The 23,810-nt window shown below is 46.4% G+C and overlaps 1 protein-coding gene across 2 annotated transcripts in view; it reads left to right on the top strand.

The window, feature by feature from the left end:
- Positions 1–23,810, top strand: part of ITPKB (inositol-trisphosphate 3-kinase B) — a 104,324-nt gene that overhangs the window by 44,989 nt on the left and 35,525 nt on the right. Inside the window, exon 3 of one of the 2 annotated variants that reach the window (XM_059875688.1) lies at positions 10,018–23,810. This exon is cut by the window's right edge and continues 21,491 nt beyond it. The exons of the other annotated variant lie outside the window; for it this stretch is intronic. Coding sequence (XP_059731671.1) covers positions 10,018–10,056 — 39 coding nt within the window. The 3' untranslated portion in view covers positions 10,057–23,810. The remainder of the gene's footprint in view (positions 1–10,017) is intronic. 2 annotated transcript variants of the gene reach the window in all.

Genomic DNA, 23,810 nt, shown 5'->3' with positions numbered 1-23,810 from the left:
GAAACTGATCTTATGAACAGTTTATAACTGTATAAATAGCTATATAGTTGTATACTATATATAGATACATATACACACATTATATAGTCTTTTTATTATGGGTTGTTGTAAGAAATTGAATATAGTTCCCTGTACTATACAGTCGGTCCTCGTTGGTTTCTAGTCTATATATAATAGTTTGTATCTGTTAATCTCAGACTCCTAATTTATCCCTCCCCCACGGCCTTTCCCCTGTGGTAACCATGAATTTGTTTTCCATGTCTATAAGTCTGTTTCTGTTTGGTGAATACTTGTATTTTGTCCACTTGTGTCACGTTTTAGGTTCCATGTTTACGTGATACCATATATTTGTCTTTCTCTGACTTCACTTATTATGATAATCTCCAGGCCCATCCATGTTGCTGCAAATGGCATTGTTTCATTCTTTTTATGGCTGAGTAATAGTCCACTGTATATACGCACCACACCTTTATCCGTTCATCTGTCAGTAGACATTCAGGTTGCTTCCATGCCTTGGCTATTGAAAATAGTGCTGCTATGAACATTGGTGTGCATGTATCTTTTTGATTTAGTTTTCCCTGGATATAGGCCCAGGAGTGGGATTGCTAGATCATCTGATAACTCTATTTTTAGTTTTTTGAGGCACCTCCATACTGTTTTTCAGAGTGACTACATCAGTTTACATTCCCACCAAAAGTGTAGGAGGGTTGTCTTTTCTCCACATCCTCTTCAGCATAAAATTTACCATCTTAACTGTTTTAAAGTATGCCTTTCTGTGGCATTAACTACATTCACATTGCTGTGTAACCAATGCCAGAACCACCCGTATTCAGAACTTTTTCTTCTTCCCAAACTCAAACTCTGTACCCATTAAATACTAACTCCCCATCCTCCCTCCTAGCCCCTGGCAACCACCATTCGACTTCCTGTCTCTGTGAATTGGACCGCCTCACGTCAGTGGAGTCATTTAGTATTTGTCTTTTTGTGACCGGCTTATTTCAGTTAGCATAATGTCTTCAAGGTTCTTCCACATTTCAGAATTCTCTTCCTGTTTAGGGCTGAATAATATTCCCTTGTACGTGTAGAATACATTTCATTCATGCATTCATCCATTGATGGACACTTGGGTGGTTTCCACCTTTTGGCTATTGTAAGATACTAGTTTTGATGTGTTGGGATGAAGGCCTGCTTTCCTTGCCTCCTTGTGAGGTTGACAAGTACTATCCTATGGACAGTACTCTGTGTGAGTGAGTGAGACACATCTGGATGTGTTTGGAAGTCTGTCTGTCTATGTTTACGTAAATAGTTAGGAGATAAACGTCCTGGCTCAGTGGTAAAGAATCTGCCTGCAGTGCAGGAGACTTGGGCTCCATCCCTGGGTCAGGAAGATCCCCTGGAAAAGGAAATGGCAACCCTCTCCAGTATTCTTGCCTGAGAAATCCCATGGACAGAGGAACCTGGTGGACTACAGTCCATGGAGTTGCAAAGAGTCAGACGTGACTTAGCGACTAAACAACAACACGTCCTATTTTATATGTGGAAAAACTCTTCCTGCCCACCTGACTTGTCTAAGACCCTTTATGAAAGGGTAAACAGTAGACACATGTGAGGCCAGCTCCTGATGCAAGAGGAGACATACACAACAAGCTCCTCCCTCAGGTCCTGGGTGCCCAGATCAAGTTTCCCTGCTCTGAGCAGTCTCTCCCGACTTGCCCCATCCCACTTCGCCTCCTTTACTTTCTTTTTTATTTTATGACTTTACAATATTGTATTGGTTTTGCCATATATCAAAATGCATCCATGCCTCCTTTACTTTCTAGTGCACACATACTCAGTCATGTCCGACTCTGTGCGACCCCATGGACCGTAGCCCACAAGGCTCCTCTGTCCGTGGAATTCTCCAGGCAAGGGTACTAGAGCATGTTGCCATTTCTTAGTCTAGGCGATCTTCCTGATCCAGGGATCGAACCTGCGTCTCTTATGTCTACATGCACTGGCAGGTTAGTTCTTTACCCCTAGTGCCACCTGGGAAGCCTCATGTATTAGGATGGCCTATATACTGCCGGGTGCTGCAGGGGTGGGAAGTCCTAGCTGGGAGCCTGACAGCCTGGGGCCAGCACCAGTTCTGCAATTCCTGGGTTGTGTGACATTGGCTAAATCACTGAACCTCGTTCAGTCTCAGTCTTTGCATTTAAGAAGACTTTTCTTTTTTTTTCTTTCTGGTGTGCGTATTAAAGGCAACGTATCAGAAGTTGTTAGCACAGAACCTGGCTTATGGTATACAGTCTCCAAAAAATCTTTGTTCCCTTTCTCCTCCCTTTTCTACCAGGTAGTGTGCACTTCGATAGGACAGGCCTTGTTTTACTTACCTGTTTGGCCTCGGGGCCTAAAGTGCAGCGCTTACCGCAGTGGCGGCTAGTTCAGGGGTTACTAATAATATGCTGGACTGTATGCAAAACAAAGGCTCTGCTACAACCAGGCTTTCCAAAAGTGTTCTGAACAAACACAGCACCAGTGGAATGAGGGCAGGGCCTCCTAAGGAGAACACTTTGAAGAAATATTATTTGGATGGGTAGATTCTGGCCGGATTAAAAACCAAAAACCTGATATTGGTCTTGTTACGTTTTTGGTCGTTGCCTCCTTGTCTGTGTGTAGAGCACTTCTCGAAGATTATTAGTTGGGACTTTAAAAATAGGCCAGTTGTCAGATGTCTTGGCAAGAAAACATATCCCAGTGGCTTTAGGTATTTTCATAAAGCTAAACAACTCTCCTTGGAGAGAGCTGTTTTGATGAAAAGTCACTAAATACTCTGAGGAGGTCAGAGAACAAATTCAACCCCTCCCCAGCTAGTGGCGTGGAATCTGAAGGTCAGTCAAGCTGGGAGGGCTTGTGTGTTGCGGGTGGGGACAGATGGATTGGTGATGGGAACAGGAGTTCCGATCATTCTTTCCAGACCACCACCCTCACCCCCACCCTCACTAAGGGTGTCTGTCTTTGGTTTGACCAATGCATCATACCAGTCTCCATGGACAGTTTGCGGCTTGGGCAGAGAGGAGGATGCAAGGGTTGTTGGTGGGGGGTTCCAGGAGCCAGGTAAAAGGCAGAGGAGAAAGTTCTAGCATAAAAGTTCTGTCCTGCACTGGACAGGCTGCTTCCACTCATGGGAATGTTGTACTAGCTCTGATATCCGTCTGGTGGCTGAGCCGTCTGCTCATGGCGATGGTCCCCGTTAGCATCAGCAGCGTCTCTGCCATCAGGGTTGCTTTGGTGACAAGACTTCCCTTCCTCCTTTCTCCTCGTGGCCTTTGTGTAATGCCAGATGTAGCAGGATGGGATGGCTCTTCTCTTTCTCTTACAGGAGATCCTAAACAGATGGGACCATCCTGCAGTGCCGGGGATTTGCATGCTGGGTCTCTAGGAGCAGCTCTGCACAGCACAGCACCTGTCCCCTGTAGGACTGATTAAGGGAGAGCTCTTCTTTTCTTTTCCTGGTGGCTCAGACGGTAAAGAATTTGTGTGCAATGTAGGAGACTCAGGTTCCATACTTGGGTCGGGAAGATCTCCTGGAGAAGGAAATGGCAAACCCACTCCAGTATTCTTGCCTGGAGAATCCCATGGGCAGAGGTGCCTGGTGGACTGCAGTCCATGGAGGTCACAAAGAGTCAGACGTCAGACAAGACTGAGTGACTAACGCACTTACACTTCTTTTCTGAGACCTCAGGGCTGTAAGGATCTTCTTCACAGTGATACCACTAGTCTGATTTGTCATTTCAGAGGGACTCAGAATCGGTGCTACCATTTAATGGGTTAAGTCCAGTTTGTTTTTTCCTTGCTTTGGATTTGGGGCGGGTTAGTGTATAAGCCTCCACTTTTCCTTATCCTCAGGAAAATTTATGGAGATTGGTGCTTTCTCCTGTTTCTTGTTTAGAAAAAAGGGTGGGGGAGGTGGTTGTTGCACACTGGTCTGGTTGCAGACCCTTGACTGGTCCTTGTTATTGGGAGCAGCTCTTCCCTCTCCCTAGATGCCCAGAGGAGCTGGTGAGCTCCTCAAGAGGTGGGGGGATAGTGTCTTTTGAGCTCAGCCTCCGTTGCCTCACTGAGGGCCATGTGTAAGGGGACCTGGAAACTGAGGAGCGATCCCAGAGCTGTGCAGGTCCCCTCTGGCCTCTGCTCGCTGTGTCTACTTCAGGCCGAGCCACGGGAGGCACCAGTCTCTGGGTGAGGGGAGCTGCCAGGGCAAGACTTCAGGGATCTCGTCGGTTTCACTGGCTTCACGTCGTCGGCAACTTCAGGAGCAGGCTTTGTGTCAGAGCTCGCTCACGTTCCTTTTCAGTCCAGGAAGCTGTTTCCTGGGCTGACCCCTGAGCTGGAGAACAAAAACCAGGGAGCTGCGAGGGACACAGGCCACGGCAGGTGGCAGCTGATACCCTCACATGACCCCTTTTTCAGCCCACTTTTGGCAGATTGGTGTGGGCAGTGGGTGAGGTTTTTGTTTCCATCCCAGCATGGGAGCTGTAGACTCTTGACTGCGAAAGAGCTCTCTTCGCAGATAATTTATGGTCCTGTATCTCATGGTCTATTTGGCGGCATTCCTGTTTCCTCTTCCTCTGCACTGCTTCTGCCTTCTCTTAACCAGAGTTTACGTTGCTCCACCCTGAACTTATTTCAGTCCACGTGTAAATTACGTTACAGGAAGATTCCTTATAGGAAGATTCCTTTTTAAGGTATTCCTTCTTGCTCACTGTATGTAGAACTAGAAATGCAAGGCAGCAGATGACTTGAGCCGCATCAGTGAGGCAGGAGTTGGCCCAGGGCCACAGCGCTCCCTGGGTGCATCCAGTCCGGCGAGCCCTCCGGGGGCGTTTGTTGTTACACAGTCGGATCCTGCTGACCAGCACCTTCTCCCCACGTGTCCTTCTGCACCTCTGCTCTGCTTCAGCCCCTGCCATCACCATAAACCAGCCACAAGCGGCCCCCTGGGTACAGAGGCCAGTTTGTACTTGCCATACAGAACAGCCCTTAGGAAGACTGGATGTACACCCAAACCCTTTGAGTGCCCTTTTCCAACATTGTACATAGTTAATACTGTATTTCAGAAAGAAATCATAGGTAAGCAAGAGGGATGTTTAACACTGGGTTGGTCTGTATTGGGTGAAGGGCGCTCACAGCTCAGGCTGGAGGAGACTGGGCTCTCTCTCAGGCTGGGGAAGGGCTGGGTGTAAGAAAACTTGAATGGGCTGATCTTTTAAAATTTCTCCCATTTTCCCCAAAGCCTGGGGCTTCTTTGGTGGTTCAGATGGTAAAGAATCTGCCTGGAATGCAGGGGACCAGGATGGATTCAATCTCTGGGTTGGGAAGATTCCCTGGAAAACAAAATGGCTCCCCACTCCAGTATTCTTGCAATGGACTGAGGAACCTGGTGAGCCTCAGTCCATGGGGTCGTGAAGAGTCAGAGAAGACTGAGTGACTAACACTTTCACTCTTCACTTATCCCAAAACCCAAGGTGGATCCCCAGCTCTGGACTGCAAAATGCTGGCGAGGACCTGAGTCCAGTAATGCTATCCCTGTGAAGCTGAGGGAATTTTTCCATGTCTGTTAGTATCTAAACATAACCTCTTTTTCCATCAGTACCAAGCATGACCAGAGGTGAAATTAGATCCAGTGGGTGGCTAAAGAATTAGAGAGATTCTCCAGCCACTGCAGCCTCACTGCTCGTCTAAGGGCAGATGCTTCTGTGACCTGCCCCCCTGCTCACCTACCTCCGCTGCCTCAATACAGCAGACAAAACCGGTTCAAAAGCCTGCTAGCCCACATGGCTTTCCCGTGGGTTCTTCTGAAGTTCCCTGTGGGCAGGAGCCTTATCTACCATGCTGGAGGAGCTCTTTGCTTTCCAGTGGCAGCTGGTCCTATTCATCAGGGGTGGATATCTTTATCCTCCCCCGACTCTTTGCACAGCTTCCACAGAGCTGTCATCAGCTCCCATGTTGCTCTACGTTTACCTGCTCACGAAAAGTCTCTTCCTAAAGACTGCCCGTCAGTCCCCTGCCCTTCTGGCACCCAGAAGAAGCCACTTCACTTCCCCAGGTCTGGGGATTTTTTTCCCCCTCTACAGTGTGTTTGGACTTTTTATTAGTTCATTTTATAAACACTGAACTAAACACCTGTTACATGCTAAACATTCCAGCTGAGCGAGGCCCTGGAGGAACTGGAGATGTAGCTGATCTCAGGTCCAATCAGATCAGGAGCCTGGGAGCGGCAGGGCAGGGCTGTGGGGCATACTGGGAAACCTCCAGCCCACAGCCATCCCCGAAGGCTCCCTGGACGTGGTGACTGTGGAGCCGCGTCTTCAGTGGTGAGCTGGACATCAGTGCCTGAACAAGGGAGGGAAGGCGGATTCCATGTCACACGATCCAACAGCCAAGAAAGTTGAGAGAATGTGGCGGGACCGGGAAATGGTGAGTGAGTGAGTATCCCAGGACTGAGGAGCAGGGCTGGGGAACAGCTGGGGTGTATGTACTGCTATACCAGGTGTACTGAATACTAAGCTGCTCAGGAGTTGCACTTTGGCAGGCTGCACTCTTAGGAGAGTAAGCTATCCTGTGGGTGATAAGAGAACACGTCAAGTTTGGGGAACATCATCAATATATCTGAGTATAGAGAGGCCACTCTGTTGTTCCTGTAGAAGACTGTTTCCTCGTGGTACGTGGGAACCTGACCTTGGTTTTGATGGACCAGGAATCAGTCTGATTCTGAGTTCTGTATTCTCTTGCCCTGGGAATGCTGACCCGTGGGCATGAGCGGCAGAGGGCAGGAGGCAGATGCCAGGATGGAGGGGCCAGCTCATGGCCTCTGAACCCACCTGTGTGTCCTTCTGGACAAGTGGTTTCGGCCCCTGTGTCTTGTTTTTCTTCTCTGAGGATGTGAATGACTGCCTTCTTTCTGGATTCTCCCTGAACAGCAGATGATACCCCCGAATGTGTTCATTTGCAGCCCTGTACTGGCCCTCCCAGGGGCTTACACCGGCTTCTTTCCATTGTGGAAAGAACATTTGGCCCCAGGAGAAGGGCTCTTAGAGACTCCAGTTCTAGGCCAAGTATGATTTCAGGTTTGTGTGGACTATACCTATGGGTCTCCCTTTTTGGTTTAAGAAAAAAAAGATGCTACCTTTTTCCCACTCTTGCCCCATCATTGACAGACTCTGTGAATACAAATGTAGGCATTCCAGACAGGGTTTCAAGAAAGATTGGCTCCCTGGCTGGTGCGCATCTCCTGGAAGCCTCGTGCCAGGAGGGCAGGTTGGAGAGGAGCTGGTAACAGAGGAGCAGAAATTTCTCCTGCCCTGAGTTCTTTGGGGGCGAGTCTGCTGTTTTCCTCATTTCCTGCTGCTAATGCTTGTGCTGGTTCCATTTCTTCCCCCTTGATTTTGTTCCTAATAGCCCAACGTCCATCCTTGATGCTAAGGGTGAGAGTCCCATTGATGAGACTTGGGTGCTGTACAGGAGCTATTTTTCCACTAGTTTAAATTCATTTGCTCTTTGTATTGGACATTTCCCTTAGACCCGGAAAGCCAGATGGTTTGTCAATACAGAGCATGCCTTGGGGAATTAGCAGGATATCTGTGCCTTCTGCAGCTGGAACTTAACATTTCCCGCTTTGGGCCAGCAACTAATAAAATCTCTTTGCAAAATACCTTGCACTATCCTCATTTCCTTAGTTTTTTTGTTCTTTTTTTTTTTTTTTGACCGTGCTGCATGGCATGCTCTTAGTTTCCCAACCAGGGATTGAATCTGTGCCCCCTGCATTGGAAGTGCAGAGTCTTAACCACTGGACAGCTCGGGAAGTCTCTCATTTCCTTAATTTTTTAAAATGAAGTTTGGTAAGATTAAAGCTCTGTTCTGGGGGCATAGACCTTGTAAGGGGCTTGGAGGTTGGTTTTTTAGTCCTCCTTTAATCTTTGCATTGGTAGCCTTGCCATATCTCAGATGAGGATAGGAGAGAGGGAATGATGTGTTGCTTAAACTTACAATTTTGGAATTGAAAATCAAACCAGCTACCTCTCCTCACCCTCCTCTCCCCACCATTTCACAATTGACTTATACTGCACAAGTGGGAGGGCTGTTGAAATGGGTAGGGGCGAGGGGACATAGCATGGCAGAGAGAAATGGGTTCTCAGTACACAGACATGGATTCAAGTCCTGGCTCTGCCCCCGATAAGTTCTGTGAACTTGAGCAAATCATGGGATCTGCTGAGCTTCTACTTTCTTATCAGTGAGTGGGGGTAATTTAGTCCCTGCATCTCTTGCCTCCCACGGCTGTTTGGAACATCATAGGATATAATATATGCAAAAAGCCCCATCAACTCTGCGGATGAGGAGGAGGGAGAGGAGAGGAAAGGAGAAATAATTATGTTGGAAGCAGGATCTTTTATGCTGGGCTGCTCAGAGCATGAATTGGCAACTGTTGTTCCAGAGTTGGGATTCCCCCTTGTCTCTGCCTTGGGACACCTGACACAGATTGCCAAGCTCTGTCTCCTCCACCCAGCTGTGCACACATTTGTACAGAACAGGGGCCAGGTTGCAGTGGTTTGGCCGCCCCCTGGGACCTGGCTTTCCTCAGAGCATCATGGCATCATAGCCTAAAGTAGGAGGGAAGAAGGAGGAGGCAGACACACCTGTCCTGGGCAGAGCTGCCGTGCGTGGGTGACATAACCTAGGGTGACATAATCCAGTCTGATGACCACCCACTTTGGGAGGTACAGCTGTAGCCAGATGCTTTTGGACTCTCTTCCTAAGTTGCCACCTCCCTTTAAAGCTGAACTTGGAAGTGAAACGGGGATTCCATATGGGCAACCAGAGTGGGACGTGTCCTGGAGACTTGTAAGGTTGTCCTGCCTGTCTCCCACGCCACTTTCGGTTTCATGGGGCTCCTCCCCAAAGAAGTATGACTCTCACTCACTCAAGAGGGCCCCTTTTGTCTGCCCACCACATCCCTTTTCTTCATGCCAACCGCGAGTTAATCCCAGGTGGTTTGTTAACAGTCACAGGTGTCACCTACCAAAGACCTCATGCCAGGCAGTGTCCTAGTACAGCTAGTTCTTAACACAGTCCCGTGAGGGAGGTATTATTATCACTCCCATTTTACAGACCAGGAAACTAAGGCTCAGAACCATGAAGTGGCTTGGCCTAGGTCACACAGTGGGCCAAATGCTGGAGTTAGGGTTCAGATTTCTGCTTGCTTGGCTCCAAAAACCTACCCTCTACACACCTTCACTGCCGGTCAGCAGAAGTCCTCAAGAACCCTGAATGGCTTGCTTCATGAATGTTACTTCCATTTTCTCAGCTCTTTGGGGCCACTATGACCAAACACTAGCCCCAAAGTTCTTCCCCAGGCTGCACATTGGAAATGTGGGAGCATTAACCAATCCTGATACCAAACCACAGTCCAAACCGAGTAAGTCAGCATCTCTGGGAGGGGGACCCAGGCAACAGTGGTTGTAAAGCTCCCAGGTGATGTTGTGCAGCCAAGGATAAAAATGTTGCACTTGTCCACCAGGCCTCGAGCTGGTGGTGCTCCTTTGAGTAATCGAGGTGAAAGGTGACTGGGATCCTTCAGGAGGCTGAGGAATCCTTCAGCCCTTTGGGTGACCCACCTCTATGGCGGCTCCACTCTTTCTAGATACCTCTGCCACTGTCTTTTTATTTAATGGTGTCAGTCAGCCTATAAACTTTCTAAGCAGTATCTGGAACTCCCAGCTTGGGCCTCTCAAGACAGATGCAGGAGTGCGAGTATTTGTTTTGAAGGGGGAGGTACAGTATTGTCCAGGAGAGCTGTGTCCTGCAGGGCTGCCAGTAGACCTGCACTCACTCCCTTTTTCAGCACTCAGGTTGAGGCATGTAAATGTCATTGCAGGTGGGAAGGGGTAAGCACAGATCCAAATCTGTACAATGCAAAGATATGCAAATTGGGTTTTAAAATAAAAGACTAATTTTTAAATCAAATCTTCTGCCTTGATGTAGGTGTTCCAGGCAATTGAAGGAAGGCAAGCTGACATCTAGCAGACCTGGGTTAGACCTCGACTCTGGATTTATCAAAATTTCTGCACTTACCCACTCTGTGCCCTTGCCACAGTGGCTGATAAGACTGAGGGAACAGACACAGTCCCTCTTGCACAGTGCCAGGCACAGAGTGCACACCCAACACATGAATTCTTTCCCTTTCCTTCTCTGCCCCATTGTAAAGATGAGGAAGTTCACTATTCTACAATAGTAAACCTGCTGGTCGACCTGATGGTAAGTGAAGTAAGACCCCTCAAGAGCAGAAGAGCTGGTCTAGACAGGATCCACAGGCTGGGAAGAAAGGTGCCAAGAGCCCACCACCTGGTGTTCCATCTTCTCTCAAGACCACACGGTCTGACTTGGTAAAAGGAAGCAGATGGTTAATTTTCTGACCAAGGTGCTCAGCTGAAAGGCCACCAGAAGTGGCACTAATAATTTGGCCATCCCTGGTGAATTTTGGTTTCAGAGGACAGTGCCTCTCAAAGGCACCCTCGGGCACAATGACGTCACCTCACAGGCTGACCATTTCCTATGTGGGGACTTTCTCTCAGCTTATGAAGAAACACTCACACAGACCTAGCTTATCCACAAGGTATGTGTGTGCGGTGGGGTGGAGTATGGTCTTGCATTTACCCAGCATGAGGTGGAACATTCTTCCCTGTTTATTGCAGGGACAGGCTAGCTGTCTTGTGTCCAGTGGGCTTTGAGGCGAGAGGGCAGCATAAATCTCTGTGCTGAGAGAAGACACTTTAAAATGTATCCCGGACAACAGGGCACTCCTGGCTTAGTGCCCTTGCTCTAACTTTTCTTTAGTTTGAGTTGCATCCCAACTCAGCTGAAAAGCCTGGGTCCTCCTTTTTGCTTCCTCCGCAAATGGTGAGACTTGGCTTTCCTTTTCAATAAAAATCGTGGATAACTTAGTACAGTTGATCACGGTGAAGTCACTGTCCAGGAACTCTCGTCCACCCGCTTTTCTTAGACAAGGACCCTGACACATTCAGCCTTATCTCCTTAGAGGACGAATTTCTGTTCCTCCTCGGTACTCAGCTGCCTTCGGGATTTGCTGCCTTCGGGATTTCCTGCCTTCCGCCTCGCGGCCAAAAGGGATTGAGAACCTCGATGCTGCCTTTCAAACCTCAAAGGAATGAGAATTAAATTTGCAGCAGCCGGGGGCTCTTTCGGGGTCACGCGGTTTCGGGCAGCTAGTTGCACTCCGGCCCCGCCCTCCCCCGCCTCGCCTCGCGCTCTGCCGGGGCCTCCAGTGCCGCGGCTCCAAAAGGTAGGGGCGGAGCCGCGCTCACGTGGTTGTTCCGAGGCCTAGAGGCCCCGCCCTCTGGCTTCTGGGTTACATTTTTGCCCCTTTTGCTGGATCTAGGGAGGCTGAGGAGTTGACCAGCGCTTCTGAGATCAGTTTTAGGCTTGGAGGTGGTCTCTATAGGTAGGTTAGAAGCGCAGACGTGGGGCCAGGGTTGTCCATAACAATAGGAAAACAGATTTGCGGGGACTTTTCGCATTTCCCCTTGTCCCACGTTTGGCATCACTTTAATTCTCCGATTTCTGCCTTGTTGGGCCAAGTGACAGCAGCTTACGCTGGTGAAGAGGGGGATTTCTTAAGACAGATTCTTTCTTAACCCTGTCTCCGGCACTTAGTAACGTAAAACGTTATACGTCTGTTGTAGATAATTGGATAAATCTAGAAAACTATAAAGAAATAAAAATCACTTATACTCATCGTGCTAAACACTTTAAAGCGTTTTTTGAAAAATTGCTTTCATACTGTCAAAATACAGTTTAAAATATATGCTTTGGGTTACTTTGATAAGGTAGAAAATTTCCATTCTCTTATCTGCTTTCTCCCTTAAAAACCACTTTAAAAGGGAAGCAGAATATTAACACAGATCAGTAACCACAATTGAGCCTTTTTTGAGAGTATCCAAAGACCACGGAATTTCAGAGCCAGCTGTTATTTTTTAGTTTATGTGGTGAATTCGTCTGTTTTATGGACTGAGGCTCAGAAGTGACATGACTTGCTTGGGGTTGCCAAATTAGCTCCCTAGACTCTTAAGAGCACAGAATAGGGCAACTCATTTTCAGGTTGGAGATTTAAAAAAGAAAGCCTGAGAAGGGTAGAGGGGAGGTAGGCAGTAACATTAGAAAGGGACAGTTTTCTTTGGAATTTTGATGCATTCTATTTTTTTTTTTTTAACAAATGGAGCTAAAGTGACATATTCTAAAATTCTAAATATTGATAGACATTATTCCTCCATGGAAGAAAACAAGGAGACAGATACATAGAGAGGCAGAGAGTGCTGTTTTAGAGAGGCATGTGTTTCTTTGGGATACATGGACCAATCTATGAAGACGTCAGTCCCAATCTCCTCTAGCCTAAGACTTAAAAAAAAAAAAATTATTTTAATTGGAGGATAATTACTTTACAATATTAAGATGGTTTTGCCGTATATCAGTATCAATCAACCATAGGTATACATGTGTCTCCTCCCTCCTGAACTCCCCTCCTACATACATTCCTCCCCACCCCATCCCTCCAGGTTGTCGCAGAGCACTGGCTGTGGCTGCCCTGCTTCATGCATCAAACTGGCACTGATTATCTGTTTTACATATGGTAATGTATATGTTTCAGTGCTGTTCTCTCGGGTCGTCCCACCCTCTTCTCTCTCGCAGAGTCCGAAAGTCTGTTCTGTAAGTCTTGACAATGCCTTTTGCTGGGCAGCCGCCATTCTTCCTTCCTCCATTATTAGCACCTCCACCAGGACTGCCCCTCAGCAGCCACCCCGGGGCCTGCCCCCTGTTTCTCCTGCTGGGAGTATTAATTGACGACTCCTCATCACTTCCTGGGAGGCCTCCCTCTTCACACAGGAAACCTCTTTCCTGACAGCAGCCTAAAGTAAGCCTACTCTGAGTAGGGTTGTCAAGACCATGTGAAAACCTGACCAAAACACAATGTTGCTCTTTTTGAAATAGATAATTCACTCTTTTTCTCTCTGACTGGGACGGTAATGATAATACAAGTGAACACCTAAGAGACAGGAAGGAAGGGGGCAAGGCACAAGGATTAAAAAGAATGACACAAGCATTAAGAACAGGATACCACAAAAACTGGTTAGAACCTCCTAGGCCCAAGATGGTGGAAGATTCGCTTTCCAGTGGACCTTGAGCCTCATTGTGCGCTCACTATAAAATATTAGCATATACTAAATGACTCACTAGAATATTCCTCCCACTCATGAGCCTGTGAAATTACCCAGCCCATAAAAACTTACCACCCCCACACATCGGGGCCTTTTAAGACAGAACAGACAGGATTCCGTCTATGGAATGTGTTTCTCCCAGTGCCTTTTGAGAGGCCCGGACCCACTATCCTGGGGCTATAGCTCTTGCCTTCTGTGGTGGCCCATTCTGTCTCTATGGAGTGGGCATCTCACTAAATAAGACTGTTTTCCCTTTACTGTGGCTCACTCTTTTAAGTTTTTTCCTGCACGAAGCCAAAGAGACTGCACTTGGAGTCCCATGCCGAGGACTCACGTGAGACCTGGGACGTGACCAGTGTCTCGTGCCTTGTTTTTTCCTACAGCACCTAGAGAGTGTCTAGTGCTATCTCCCCGTGTCCCAAGCTCTTTTCACAGATAAAGCGATGGATGAGGCACAGACCAGCTTACCTGAAGAGCTAGTGAATGGCAGAGCCGGAGTTCACATGGCTGGCTCCAGAGATGGTATTTCTAACCACTAGACTAGGTGAATTGATTTCCTTTATGGGCTCAGCCTTTTCCCCAAGGGGCAGTATGCTAGAGGAGGTCTCAGCCAGCTGCACAGGGATTTTCTTTTCTTCTTTCCTGAGCCAGACTCTGGTGTCTTTCAAACACTAAGTTAGAAGCCTTGGTTCCGATGCCCTCATGGCAGCCAGTTTTCATTTTGTGTCATTTTGTTTTCTTTTCCATAGGATGTTTTTTTGTCATGTTTAAGAACTAATTTGTCACTGAGTAACTTTTGTAAAACTTTTCATACCAGTAATGTTAGAAAAATAATCTTCGTTAGCTTCCATGTCCTAGTTTGGGTTTGGACAAGTGCAAATGTGTGACCAGAGAGAGCGTATTATGGGATTGGACAGATCTGTTTGAATACAAATCCTACCAGTGACCAGCAGCATATTTTTTAAAAAATTCCTTCGTTTGATGTTTTTCAAACTGTTCAAGCTTGATATAGCATGTGAAATAAGTGAAATACCCATACAGGTGGGATAATACAAGATGTAGAGAAGTGAAGTTGGTCATCTCCCCCTTCAGCTCTGTCCCTGTTAATCAGTGTTAGATACTTTCTTCTACTGGGCAGTTTACTTGGCCTCTCCAAGCTTGTTTTCTTGTCAGTAATACAAGGATGATGCCCCACTTTGTGAAGGACTGAGCATAATTTATGTAGAAGGTTCTCTTCAAATGGTAGTTGTTTGCGGAACCTAAAAGAATGATACAAAGCAACTTATTTACAAAACAGAAATAGACTCACAGACATAGAAAACAAATTTATGATTACCCCAGGGGAAAACAGGCTTCCCTGGTGTCACAGACGGTAAAAAATCTGCCTGCAATGAAGGAGACCTAGGTTCGATCCGAGTCGGGAAGATCCCCTGGAGAAGGAAATGGAAACCCACTCCAGTATTCTTACCCGGAGAATTCTATGGACAGAGGAGTCTAGTGGCCTATAGTCCACGGGGTCGTAAAGAGTTGGACACGACTGAGCAATTAATACACATTGAAAAGTGGGGTGGAAGTAGGGGTAAGGGGGATAAATTAGGAGTTTGGGATTAGCAGATACACACTGCTGCTGCTGCTGCTAAGTCACTTCAGTCGTGTCCGACTCTGTGTGACCCCATAGACGGCAGCCCACCAGGCTCCCCCGTCCCTGGGATTCTCCAGGCAAGAGAACTGGAGTGGGGTGCCAGTGCCTTCTCCAGATACACACTACTATATATAAAATAGACAGCAAGGACCTATTGTATAGCTCATGGAATTATAATCAATATCTTGTAATAACTTATAATGGAAAAGAGTGTGAAAAGGAAATTATATATATATATGTGCGTGTGTGTGTGTATAACTGAATCACTTTGCTGTGCACCTGAAACATTGTAAGTCAACTATATTTCAATGACATAGCAAATAAAATGGTAGTTATTATGTGTTGGGAACATATGTCCATTTGGGCTGCAGTGAGTTGCATTTTTGCCATGGAAAGAAGCGTTCATCAACTTTCCCGCTCGCTCAGTTTCTCCAGTCTCCTCTGTCTTGCAGCCTGTGGCATAACCCAGAGCTCAGGAGTGGGCAGCTGCTTGTGGGAACCCCTAGCCAGACCCAAAAGGCAGGTGGAACTCTCTTCCCCAACCATGAGCAGTAGTCAGAGTGAGTCTGGGTCTGAATTCCAGGCCTTCTGATCCTGGGGCTGGGCTTGTGTGAGATTCAAATGAAGTTAGAGGACTGAAGAGGAAGGAGAGACTGCCTTAACCCCCGCTCCCTCCCCCTCAAACCTCAGACAGCTCCCTGTGCTTCTCTCCTGCACATGCACCTCTTCCTGCCTTCTCCACCTGGATGCACTGGTCTCTCCCCAGCCAGGTGGCGTCTTGCCTGGGTGCTAATAATAGACAGGAGTAAATCTGCCAGGCAGTGCATTCAGGAGACTGTCCCAGCTCTGCTCTTTCACCGTGATCCTGGCAAACGGGCAGGGCTGACTTGGTAAATAGCCCTTGTGAGCAGAATAAGCCTTTGTGTGTCCTAGAGACTCCTGCTGTCCCTCCCTGAGGGCAGCACCCTCCTGGAAGGGTGATGGGGATGCCTTTGGCCTGGAAATCTTTGGGAAACCTGGTTTCCAAGAGCCCTAGACTTCCAGGCCATCTGGGGGCTGGGAAGGGACATTGAAAGACGGCTACTCTTCATAGATCTGCCTAAAAGGCAACACGATATGTTTATGTTAGTCCTTTTCGAGGCTCTAAAGCAGAAATCAGAGTGAAAGAAGAAAAGTAAAAGATCTACAGTTTTCCTATTAAAAAAAATAAGAATCCCCAAAGCCTGCCTACCCAATGCAGTAGATAGTTCTTGTAACTTGCTTGTATAAACTAATTTAGAAATTGTTTCAGCACCCCTCTGGGCAGCTACCTTAAATTCTTTTTAAATTTCAAGGTAGGATATCCGTCCATTAATAGATTAAATGAAACACTTCCAGCCTTGGGGGTTATTCTCCAGGTACTTTTGCTAGATACCTTGCATTTGGATGATGTTTTGTGGTTTGCAAAGCACTTTCACATCTGTTTTCTCACTTAGTTGTCACAATAACCTTGGGAACCAGGCAGGGCATGTCTTGTTATTATCCTTGTTTCACAGATGAGGAAGCCATGGTTTTGGAAGGTTGAGTGGCCTGTTCAAGGTCACACAGGGGTAGAGAGAGCCCTAGAGCTCAGACTTCTCTTAATTGGCCTGCTTCCCACTGAGATGAAATAGCAGGATGGTTCCTGGGACCCAAGATCTGGGGTGTGGGGGGATGGAATTAGGGGGAATGTTCTTAGATTAAATTAATTCATAGTTCTTCTTTATGAGTGTGTGGACTTGCTGGTTCTGGCTACTTTTCTGCTTCATTAGAATTTGCAGGTAAGCCAAGATGGCTGACTTTGTGTTAGGCCATGCACAGTGGCGTGAATTAGCATGGGCGTGTCCGTGACTCTCCTTTCTGCATTGCTTTACACATCAAAATTGCCTGGCAGGTAATCATGAGTTAAAAGACGGTACACAAAAGGCATCAGGCAGCAGCCAGATGTTCATTTTAATAAATGGAAAATATGACTCAGAACTGGGGCCACTCTGACCCTCCAGGCAGGCAAATTAGCCCTTGAGGGTAAAGTCTTTGTCTTTGGATCGATTGTAGAGGATGTGGGAGCCCAGGGTCAGGTAGTTTTGTTTATTTCTCCCCACTTCTTGTGTTTGGTCTTGCTTAGATTCCTCTCGGCAGACTTTACAGAATATTCTACCAAAATTCTGCAGAACTGTGGGCAGTAATAATAAACAAGGCTCAGAAGGATGAGTTGGGGAAGTACTCAAGTGGAAATGTAGCTGAGGGGATAAACTGGAGGAGACAGAGTTCAGCGCTCAAGAAAGCTTTGTAAGGTCTTGATTCTTGTTGATGGTAAAAGCCTACCTTTGCATAGCACTTTGGAGTGTCCTGAGAACCTTCACCTTTATGCCTTATTCCATATCACTCTCACAACCAAAGACGTGAGCAGAGCAGTTAATAATATCCCCGTTTTATAGGGGAAGTAGAAACCGAGAAGCAGGAAGGTTGAGTAATTTGCCCAAGGTTCCACAGCTAGTAAATGGCAAAGCTGGGCCCAGAGCCCCGGTTGTCCGACCCTTGCTCAGTTGAGTATTCTTTCCAATCCACCATCCAGCCTTCTTCCCCCTCGTCCTCCCCCCAGCTGCCCAGGGGCTCCTGACCATCTGTCTGCTTAGAGATAAGGGAAGCGATAGTGAGAAGTTTTCCAATGCTGAGATGTTTCTGGAAAAGAGCAGACCTGTATCTGGATCCTGATCTGTGCTTTTTGAGGGTAATGGGGCTGAGCCTTAGACACTCTGCTCTGGAGGAGAGTGCTGTGCAAGCATTTCCAAGTGTGGCGGGCTTCTTGCACACTGCTGGTGGAAAGTAGTAAGAGTTCCATTTTCCTGTTTCAAGCGAGCATTTCCCCCTTGGGGTTATAGTAACCACTTCCTCCTCAGCACCCAGTGGAACGTGGTAAACACCAGTTACAGCAGAGTATTCCCTTCTGAGAGCAGGGTTCCTTTTTTTCCTCTTGTCTTGAAATACACGCAGGGTCTGATGGATAAGTCTCCTTCCCCTCTGATACAGGGCTTGGGGAGTACAGAAAACCCACATGCAGGTCAACTGCAGGTCTCCCGAGGTGCTTTGTCATCCTGCTTCGTTTTGGAGGAAACTGGGTTGGCCTTCCACCTAGTAGGAATATGGAGCGGTTAATTATCAGGAGTTGGGGGGAGCACGCTGCATCAGGTTGCTAGGAATGAAAAGGAACAAACCCTGCAGGGTTTTTTTTGAAGACTTTCAGGGGAGCAGAGCAGGACTTGGTGGTTAGGTAATGATGAAAAGGAAGCAAGTAGGGATTCTAGAGAAATGAAAAGAGTGTGGGGGATATAAGGAAAGGATCAGTAAAGAATGAGTAAGATGTTTGAAGAGGGGCTGTTGATTTTAGATATTTTTAAACTAATACTTAAAATGTATATTTATTATTGCTGGTTTGCCATACACTTGGTACAAGAACTTCTGAATCCACCCCAGTCCTTTGTAGAACCTTGAAGACCATGGAATCCCACTCCCAGAAAATGCTTGTGATGTAGGCCTGATCACGCCAACTTTGGAGGGCGGCAGCTGAGGTGGAGTGGCATGTGGGTGAGCTTGAGGCATGTGTGAACCATAAAACCTCCTGACTCTGTCCTCCAATTATGCAGTGACTGAGCCAAAGAAGGGGAAAAAGTAAAACCACTCTTTGTGAATTTGTGCTTAATCTTTATGCATTATAAAACAGAACAATAAAAGAGCAGGTCTCTGAGCCTATCTGGAAGAGTGATCTCGGCAGAACAAGCGGGAGCTTCCTGCAACTCTAGTGGGTTTGCAGGACAATCCAGATATAGAAACTTAAATTGCACACAGGCTTGTAACATTTCCCACTTTGTGCAGATAGATAAAAAAATAGATAAAAAAGCCGAAAGGCCAAGAAGTAGAAATATATGACATACATCTCATGTATATGATGTGCATTATGTATCAATCTATGCTGTGCTATATTCTGTACTCTATAGGTACCAAAGATCTATCAAAATTTCCATACATCTTGAGAATTTAGAAGAATCCCTTGATAGGTAAGAGTTGAGACTCTGGCTACAGGTTGGGAGTTGGCTGGAGTCACAGTTCCTATGACTGTATTTAGACCGCCGAGGTCTCTGTGTTGGTCTTCTTCATGCCATCCCTACTCCTCAGCAAGACTGAAGGTGTTTTCACAATTGCTCCAGTGCTTCCCTTTTTAAAAACAGGAATATCTAGAAAAACATCTTGCCATACACTTGGCACAATTTAAAGCACGTTCTCCATGTTCTCCACTTGTCAGAAGCAGGTTTCTGGTTAGGAAGGACCAGTGTTCTGAGGGTAGTGGGTATTTCTGATCACTGGAATTGGGGGACAGAAACCAAATGCAAGCTCTGTCCCCCAGACCGTCTTCCTGTTTGTCTGCCTGAGTTCACACCTCTCATTAGGAGCTGCAGTCTGGAGCGAGATATCTACAAAGTGAAAGTGAAGTCGCTCAGTCGTGTCCGACTCTTTGCGACCCCATGGACTGTAGCCTACCAGGCTCCTCCGTCCATGGGATTTTTCTAGGCAAGAATACTGGAGTGGGTTCCCATTTCCTTCTCCAGGAGATCTTCCCGACCTAGGGTTTGAACCCGGGTCTCCTGCATTGTAGACAGACACTTTACCATCTGAGCCACCAGGGATATCTACACCCCTTCATCAAACCTGAAATTCCTTTCACCTCCCACAGAGGCACACCCAGGGCAGCACTCCTCACCAGCCCACAGACAGGTGCTTATCTCTGGTCCAGAATTCCTTCCTGTTTTCATGTTGTCAGGATCCCAAGGCCTTTGCAAGCACCTCCTGTGAACAGGGATCTCACCTCCAGGCTGGAGTGGGCATGTGAAAGAGTCGTGCTCTCACACCCAGAGGTAAAACAGTCATGGTCCAAAGCAGAGAGCTGTTGGGTGTTTGTTTTTTAATCCATCTTCCTCTCTTACCTGGACAATCACACAACCTCAAAACTGATCTCTCTGCCCTGCTTTCTGTTCCCCAGGTCTGTCTTCACACAGGCTGAATGAGATCTTTAAAACCCAAAGCTGATCACAATGCTCCTCTCCCAGAACCCCCACTGCCTTCCCATATCTCTCAAATAGAAGCCAAGATCCTCAAGGCAGCCTGAGGAGCGCTGCCCCAATGGGCCTGTTTTTTTTTTCCCACCCCCCTTTGCTCGTTCCATTCGGGCGCTTGTAGCTCTTGCTGACCTTTGATCCTGCCCAGCACACTGTGTCTTAGGCCCCTGAACTGGGCTGCTCTCTTGACCTTGGCCAGGACCAGGCCGTGTGCAGGGCTCAGCTCCTCACTTCCTGCAGGAAGGCCTTCCCTGAGCGCCCAGCCCAGATAGCAAGCCCTCCCCCTGCCCTGAGCCACACCCTTTCCTCTGCCTCCCTTTATCTTTCTTCAAAACACTCCCTGCCATCCGATGTACCCGGTATTTATTTATATGATGTACCATTTATATATTTATGCCTTTTTCCACTGGGAAGGGAGGGGCTTTGCTGTGTTCACTGCTGTAGCCGCTGTGCCTCGGACACAGCATGTGGCAGATACTCTATAAATATTTGTTCAAAGGCCAGCAGGGAAATGAACCCACCAGCAGCAGCATTTATTGAGCTCTTGATTGGGCACCGTGTTTGTAGCAAGGGGTACAAAAATGACCCTCACGGTCCTGCTCGAACCATCTTGCTCTCGTCTCTGTGGGAGGGAGTCACACGTAACTCTGTCCCTCACTACTGTTCTGAGTATTGGAAAGGCCACTCACTGTGTTATTCTAGCTGTTATCCTCCTCTGATGTTCCTGGGCTTCCAGAGTTCCATGGGGCCCCATTCAGGGAACAGTGTCCAGTCTGGACCTTGAGGAGCCTGCCCAGAGGGGAAGGAAGGCTGCTTCTCCCTCAGATGAAGGAGCATTTTGGAGGCGGCTGTGTTCTTGGATCAAATGCAAGGAGAAGCACTGAAGGTGCTGGAGGAGACAGAACAGCAGGGTATGCATGTCACGTGTGTGTGTGTGTGTGTGTGAGAGAGAGAGACATCTGGGCTTCCCAAGTGGTGCTAGTGGTAAAGAACCTGTCTGCCAATGCAGGAGACGTGAGACGGGGGTTTGATCCCTGAATTGAGAGGATCCCCTGGAGAAGGGCGTGGCAACCCACTCTAGTATTCTTGCCTGGAGAATCCTATGGACAGAGGAAGCCTGGAGGGCTGCAGTCCATGGGGTCGCAAAGAGTCAGACACGACTTAGCTTGCTTGTGATCTGTACATTTTTAAAATTGTAAAAGCCAACTAACTGTATCACAGACATTTTAGGAATAAAGTAAAAGAACCTATAACCCTACTATCATCATAACCCTAAAATTTTAACTAAGTCTATTGATTTGTTGATTATTAATTAACTGGTTAATTTATATTCCATCTTCTTTTTAAAAATTTTATTTATTTAGCTGCATCAGGTCTTAGCTGGGGGTTGCCTTGGGGGCAACTTAGCTGCCCCAAGGTATATGGGATCTTAGTTCCCTGTCCAGGGATCGAACCAGTGTTCCCTGAATGGCAAGGTGGATTCTTAACCACTGGATCAACAGGTGAGTCCCTGTATTTCATCTTAATTCGAAGAGGTTTGAGGATGCTTACAAGCTTATATGTAGTACAATAGAATATAATAAATAACTAAGAAATCAGAACAAAGGCTTAAATAGGTTTATGGAAGTCAATATAAACTTTATGCAGAAATGCATATTAATATAACTATTCATATACATTCATGTATTTCCTCCTGGCCTTTTAATTATGCACAATCTTCATAGACTATTCTGCTTTCCCCCCTGCCACCATTTAACACTATACCAAATTTTCCATGTTACCTTCTAACTGTTATTGTTCAACACGGAATGATGAATCCCAAGGACGTACCCCTAATTTATTTAATCATTCCTCTATTGTTAGATCTTGAGTTATTTTCAATGCTATTGTTAAATAAACAATGGCTTAATTAACATCTTTGTGCTTGTAAGTTTTTCCATATTTTAGAGTATTTCCTTAAGTAGATTTCCAGAGGTAGAATAACTAATGAAAGCTTCAGACATTTTTATGGCCTTTAAAACATATTCGTGAACTGATTTCCCTCAAGGTCCTATACAGCTGGGTGTCTCCAGCAGCCTCCCACTGTGCACTCCTCCTCACAAGCACTTGTATTGATTATGTCTCTGTTTTTTACTGACTTAATGGGGAAATCTTATATTGTTTTTTTCATTATGTGTTGGTTGATTTTATGTTGCCATGTTATCTATTGGCATCTTAGAGGTTTTTTTCACCTATTTCTGTGAGTTCTTTATGTACAGAATGTGTTAACCCTTCCATCATAATGTATTCTGTAAAATATTATTCCCAGTTTGACTTTTACTTACATTTGGGGGTTGCTTTGCTCTTAATACTTGGAAGTCTTACATTTGGGATAGTCAAAGCTCTGTTAGTTTCCTCTGTCGTTTCTACCCATTTCCCTGGAGACCATAGTCCAAGTTCATTAGCCCAGCAGTCCAGGTCTTAGTGATCTTGGCTTGGTTCTCCTCTCCCAAAGCCTCACCTTCTCTTCTCCTCTTGAAACCATCTTGTCAGAAAGCTGAACCAGTGGCATATCTAGCATATTTGGCATGTGGCATGGATTTTTTTTTTAAACACTCTTCTGTATGACAAAATTGTTTTCAGTGATAATAAAGAAATAAATAATGAAAATGGCCAGGAAAGATTTGCAGACAATAAAACTTTTCTACTATTGAATTTTGTACATATGATCATGCCAGTCAATAAAAACTGTGGTGGTGCTGGTGGTTGTGGGTCGGGGGGTAGAGGCAGAGATGAGTAGTGGATTTAATCCTTTTTAAAGATAGTAATGCATCCTTTGGGAACAGGGGAAAATTTGCACTTACATATTGGTCTGTAGCTGTAATGACTAATAACATTATAGCTCCTATTTCTGTTGTTGTTGTTTAGTTGCTGAGTCATGTCCGACTCTTTTGCGACCCCATGGACTGTAGCCCGCCAGGCTCCTCTGTCTCTGGTATTTCCCAGGCAAGAATACTGGAGTGGGTTGCCATTTCCTTCTTCAGGGGATCTTCCCAACCCAGGGATTGAACCCTCATCTCCTACACTGACGGGTGGATATTTTAACGGCTGAGCCACCGGGGAAGTCTTCTATTTCTGAGGCTCGTATAAATTTGTCAGACTTCATAAAAACTGACCCTCCTTTGCATATTCATGTTAGGTAGACAGAGCCAGATTTCTCCATCTGTCTTCGCTTGTAGTTGGTTGTAAAGAATTTTTTATTCATTTTAATTTTGAAAGTTTTTTCAATTGAAATGTCAGGTATACAAGTAGGAAAAAAATCTTAAACATAAAGGTATGTTTGGCAGAAATTCACCAATTTCCCATTTCACAGTAAATCCAGAAACTGTAACACTGTCCTTATCTGTCTTTCTTTGGGGTTGATTGTATGTCTCTCCTTTTGAAAAAATTTAAACATTAAAAAAAAAAAAAAATACACAAGTGGTCTTAACAGAATGTCAGGGAAGCCAACTTCTGTGTAGAAAACAGTAAATTTATTAGGATAAGTAATGGGCTTCCCTGGTGGCTCAGACAGTGAAGAATCTGCCTGCAGTGTGGAAGACGCAGGTTCGATCCCCTGGGTCAGGTCGATCCCCTGGAGAAGGGAATGGCTACCCACTCCAGTATTTTTGGGGCTTGCTTGGTGGCTCAGACGGTAAAGGATAAGTAATAAAGCTGTGAATTTGAAGCTTACATATGTTATTAAAAATTAAAGTCATGTGCTCAATTGTTTAGAGTTAGATAAGAGGCTTGGAG

This window comes from Bos taurus, chromosome 16, assembly GCF_002263795.3.
Source record: "Bos taurus isolate L1 Dominette 01449 registration number 42190680 breed Hereford chromosome 16, ARS-UCD2.0, whole genome shotgun sequence".
Classification (NCBI taxonomy): domain Eukaryota; kingdom Metazoa; phylum Chordata; class Mammalia; order Artiodactyla; family Bovidae; genus Bos; species Bos taurus.
This window is presented reverse-complemented; position numbering and strand designations above follow the sequence as displayed.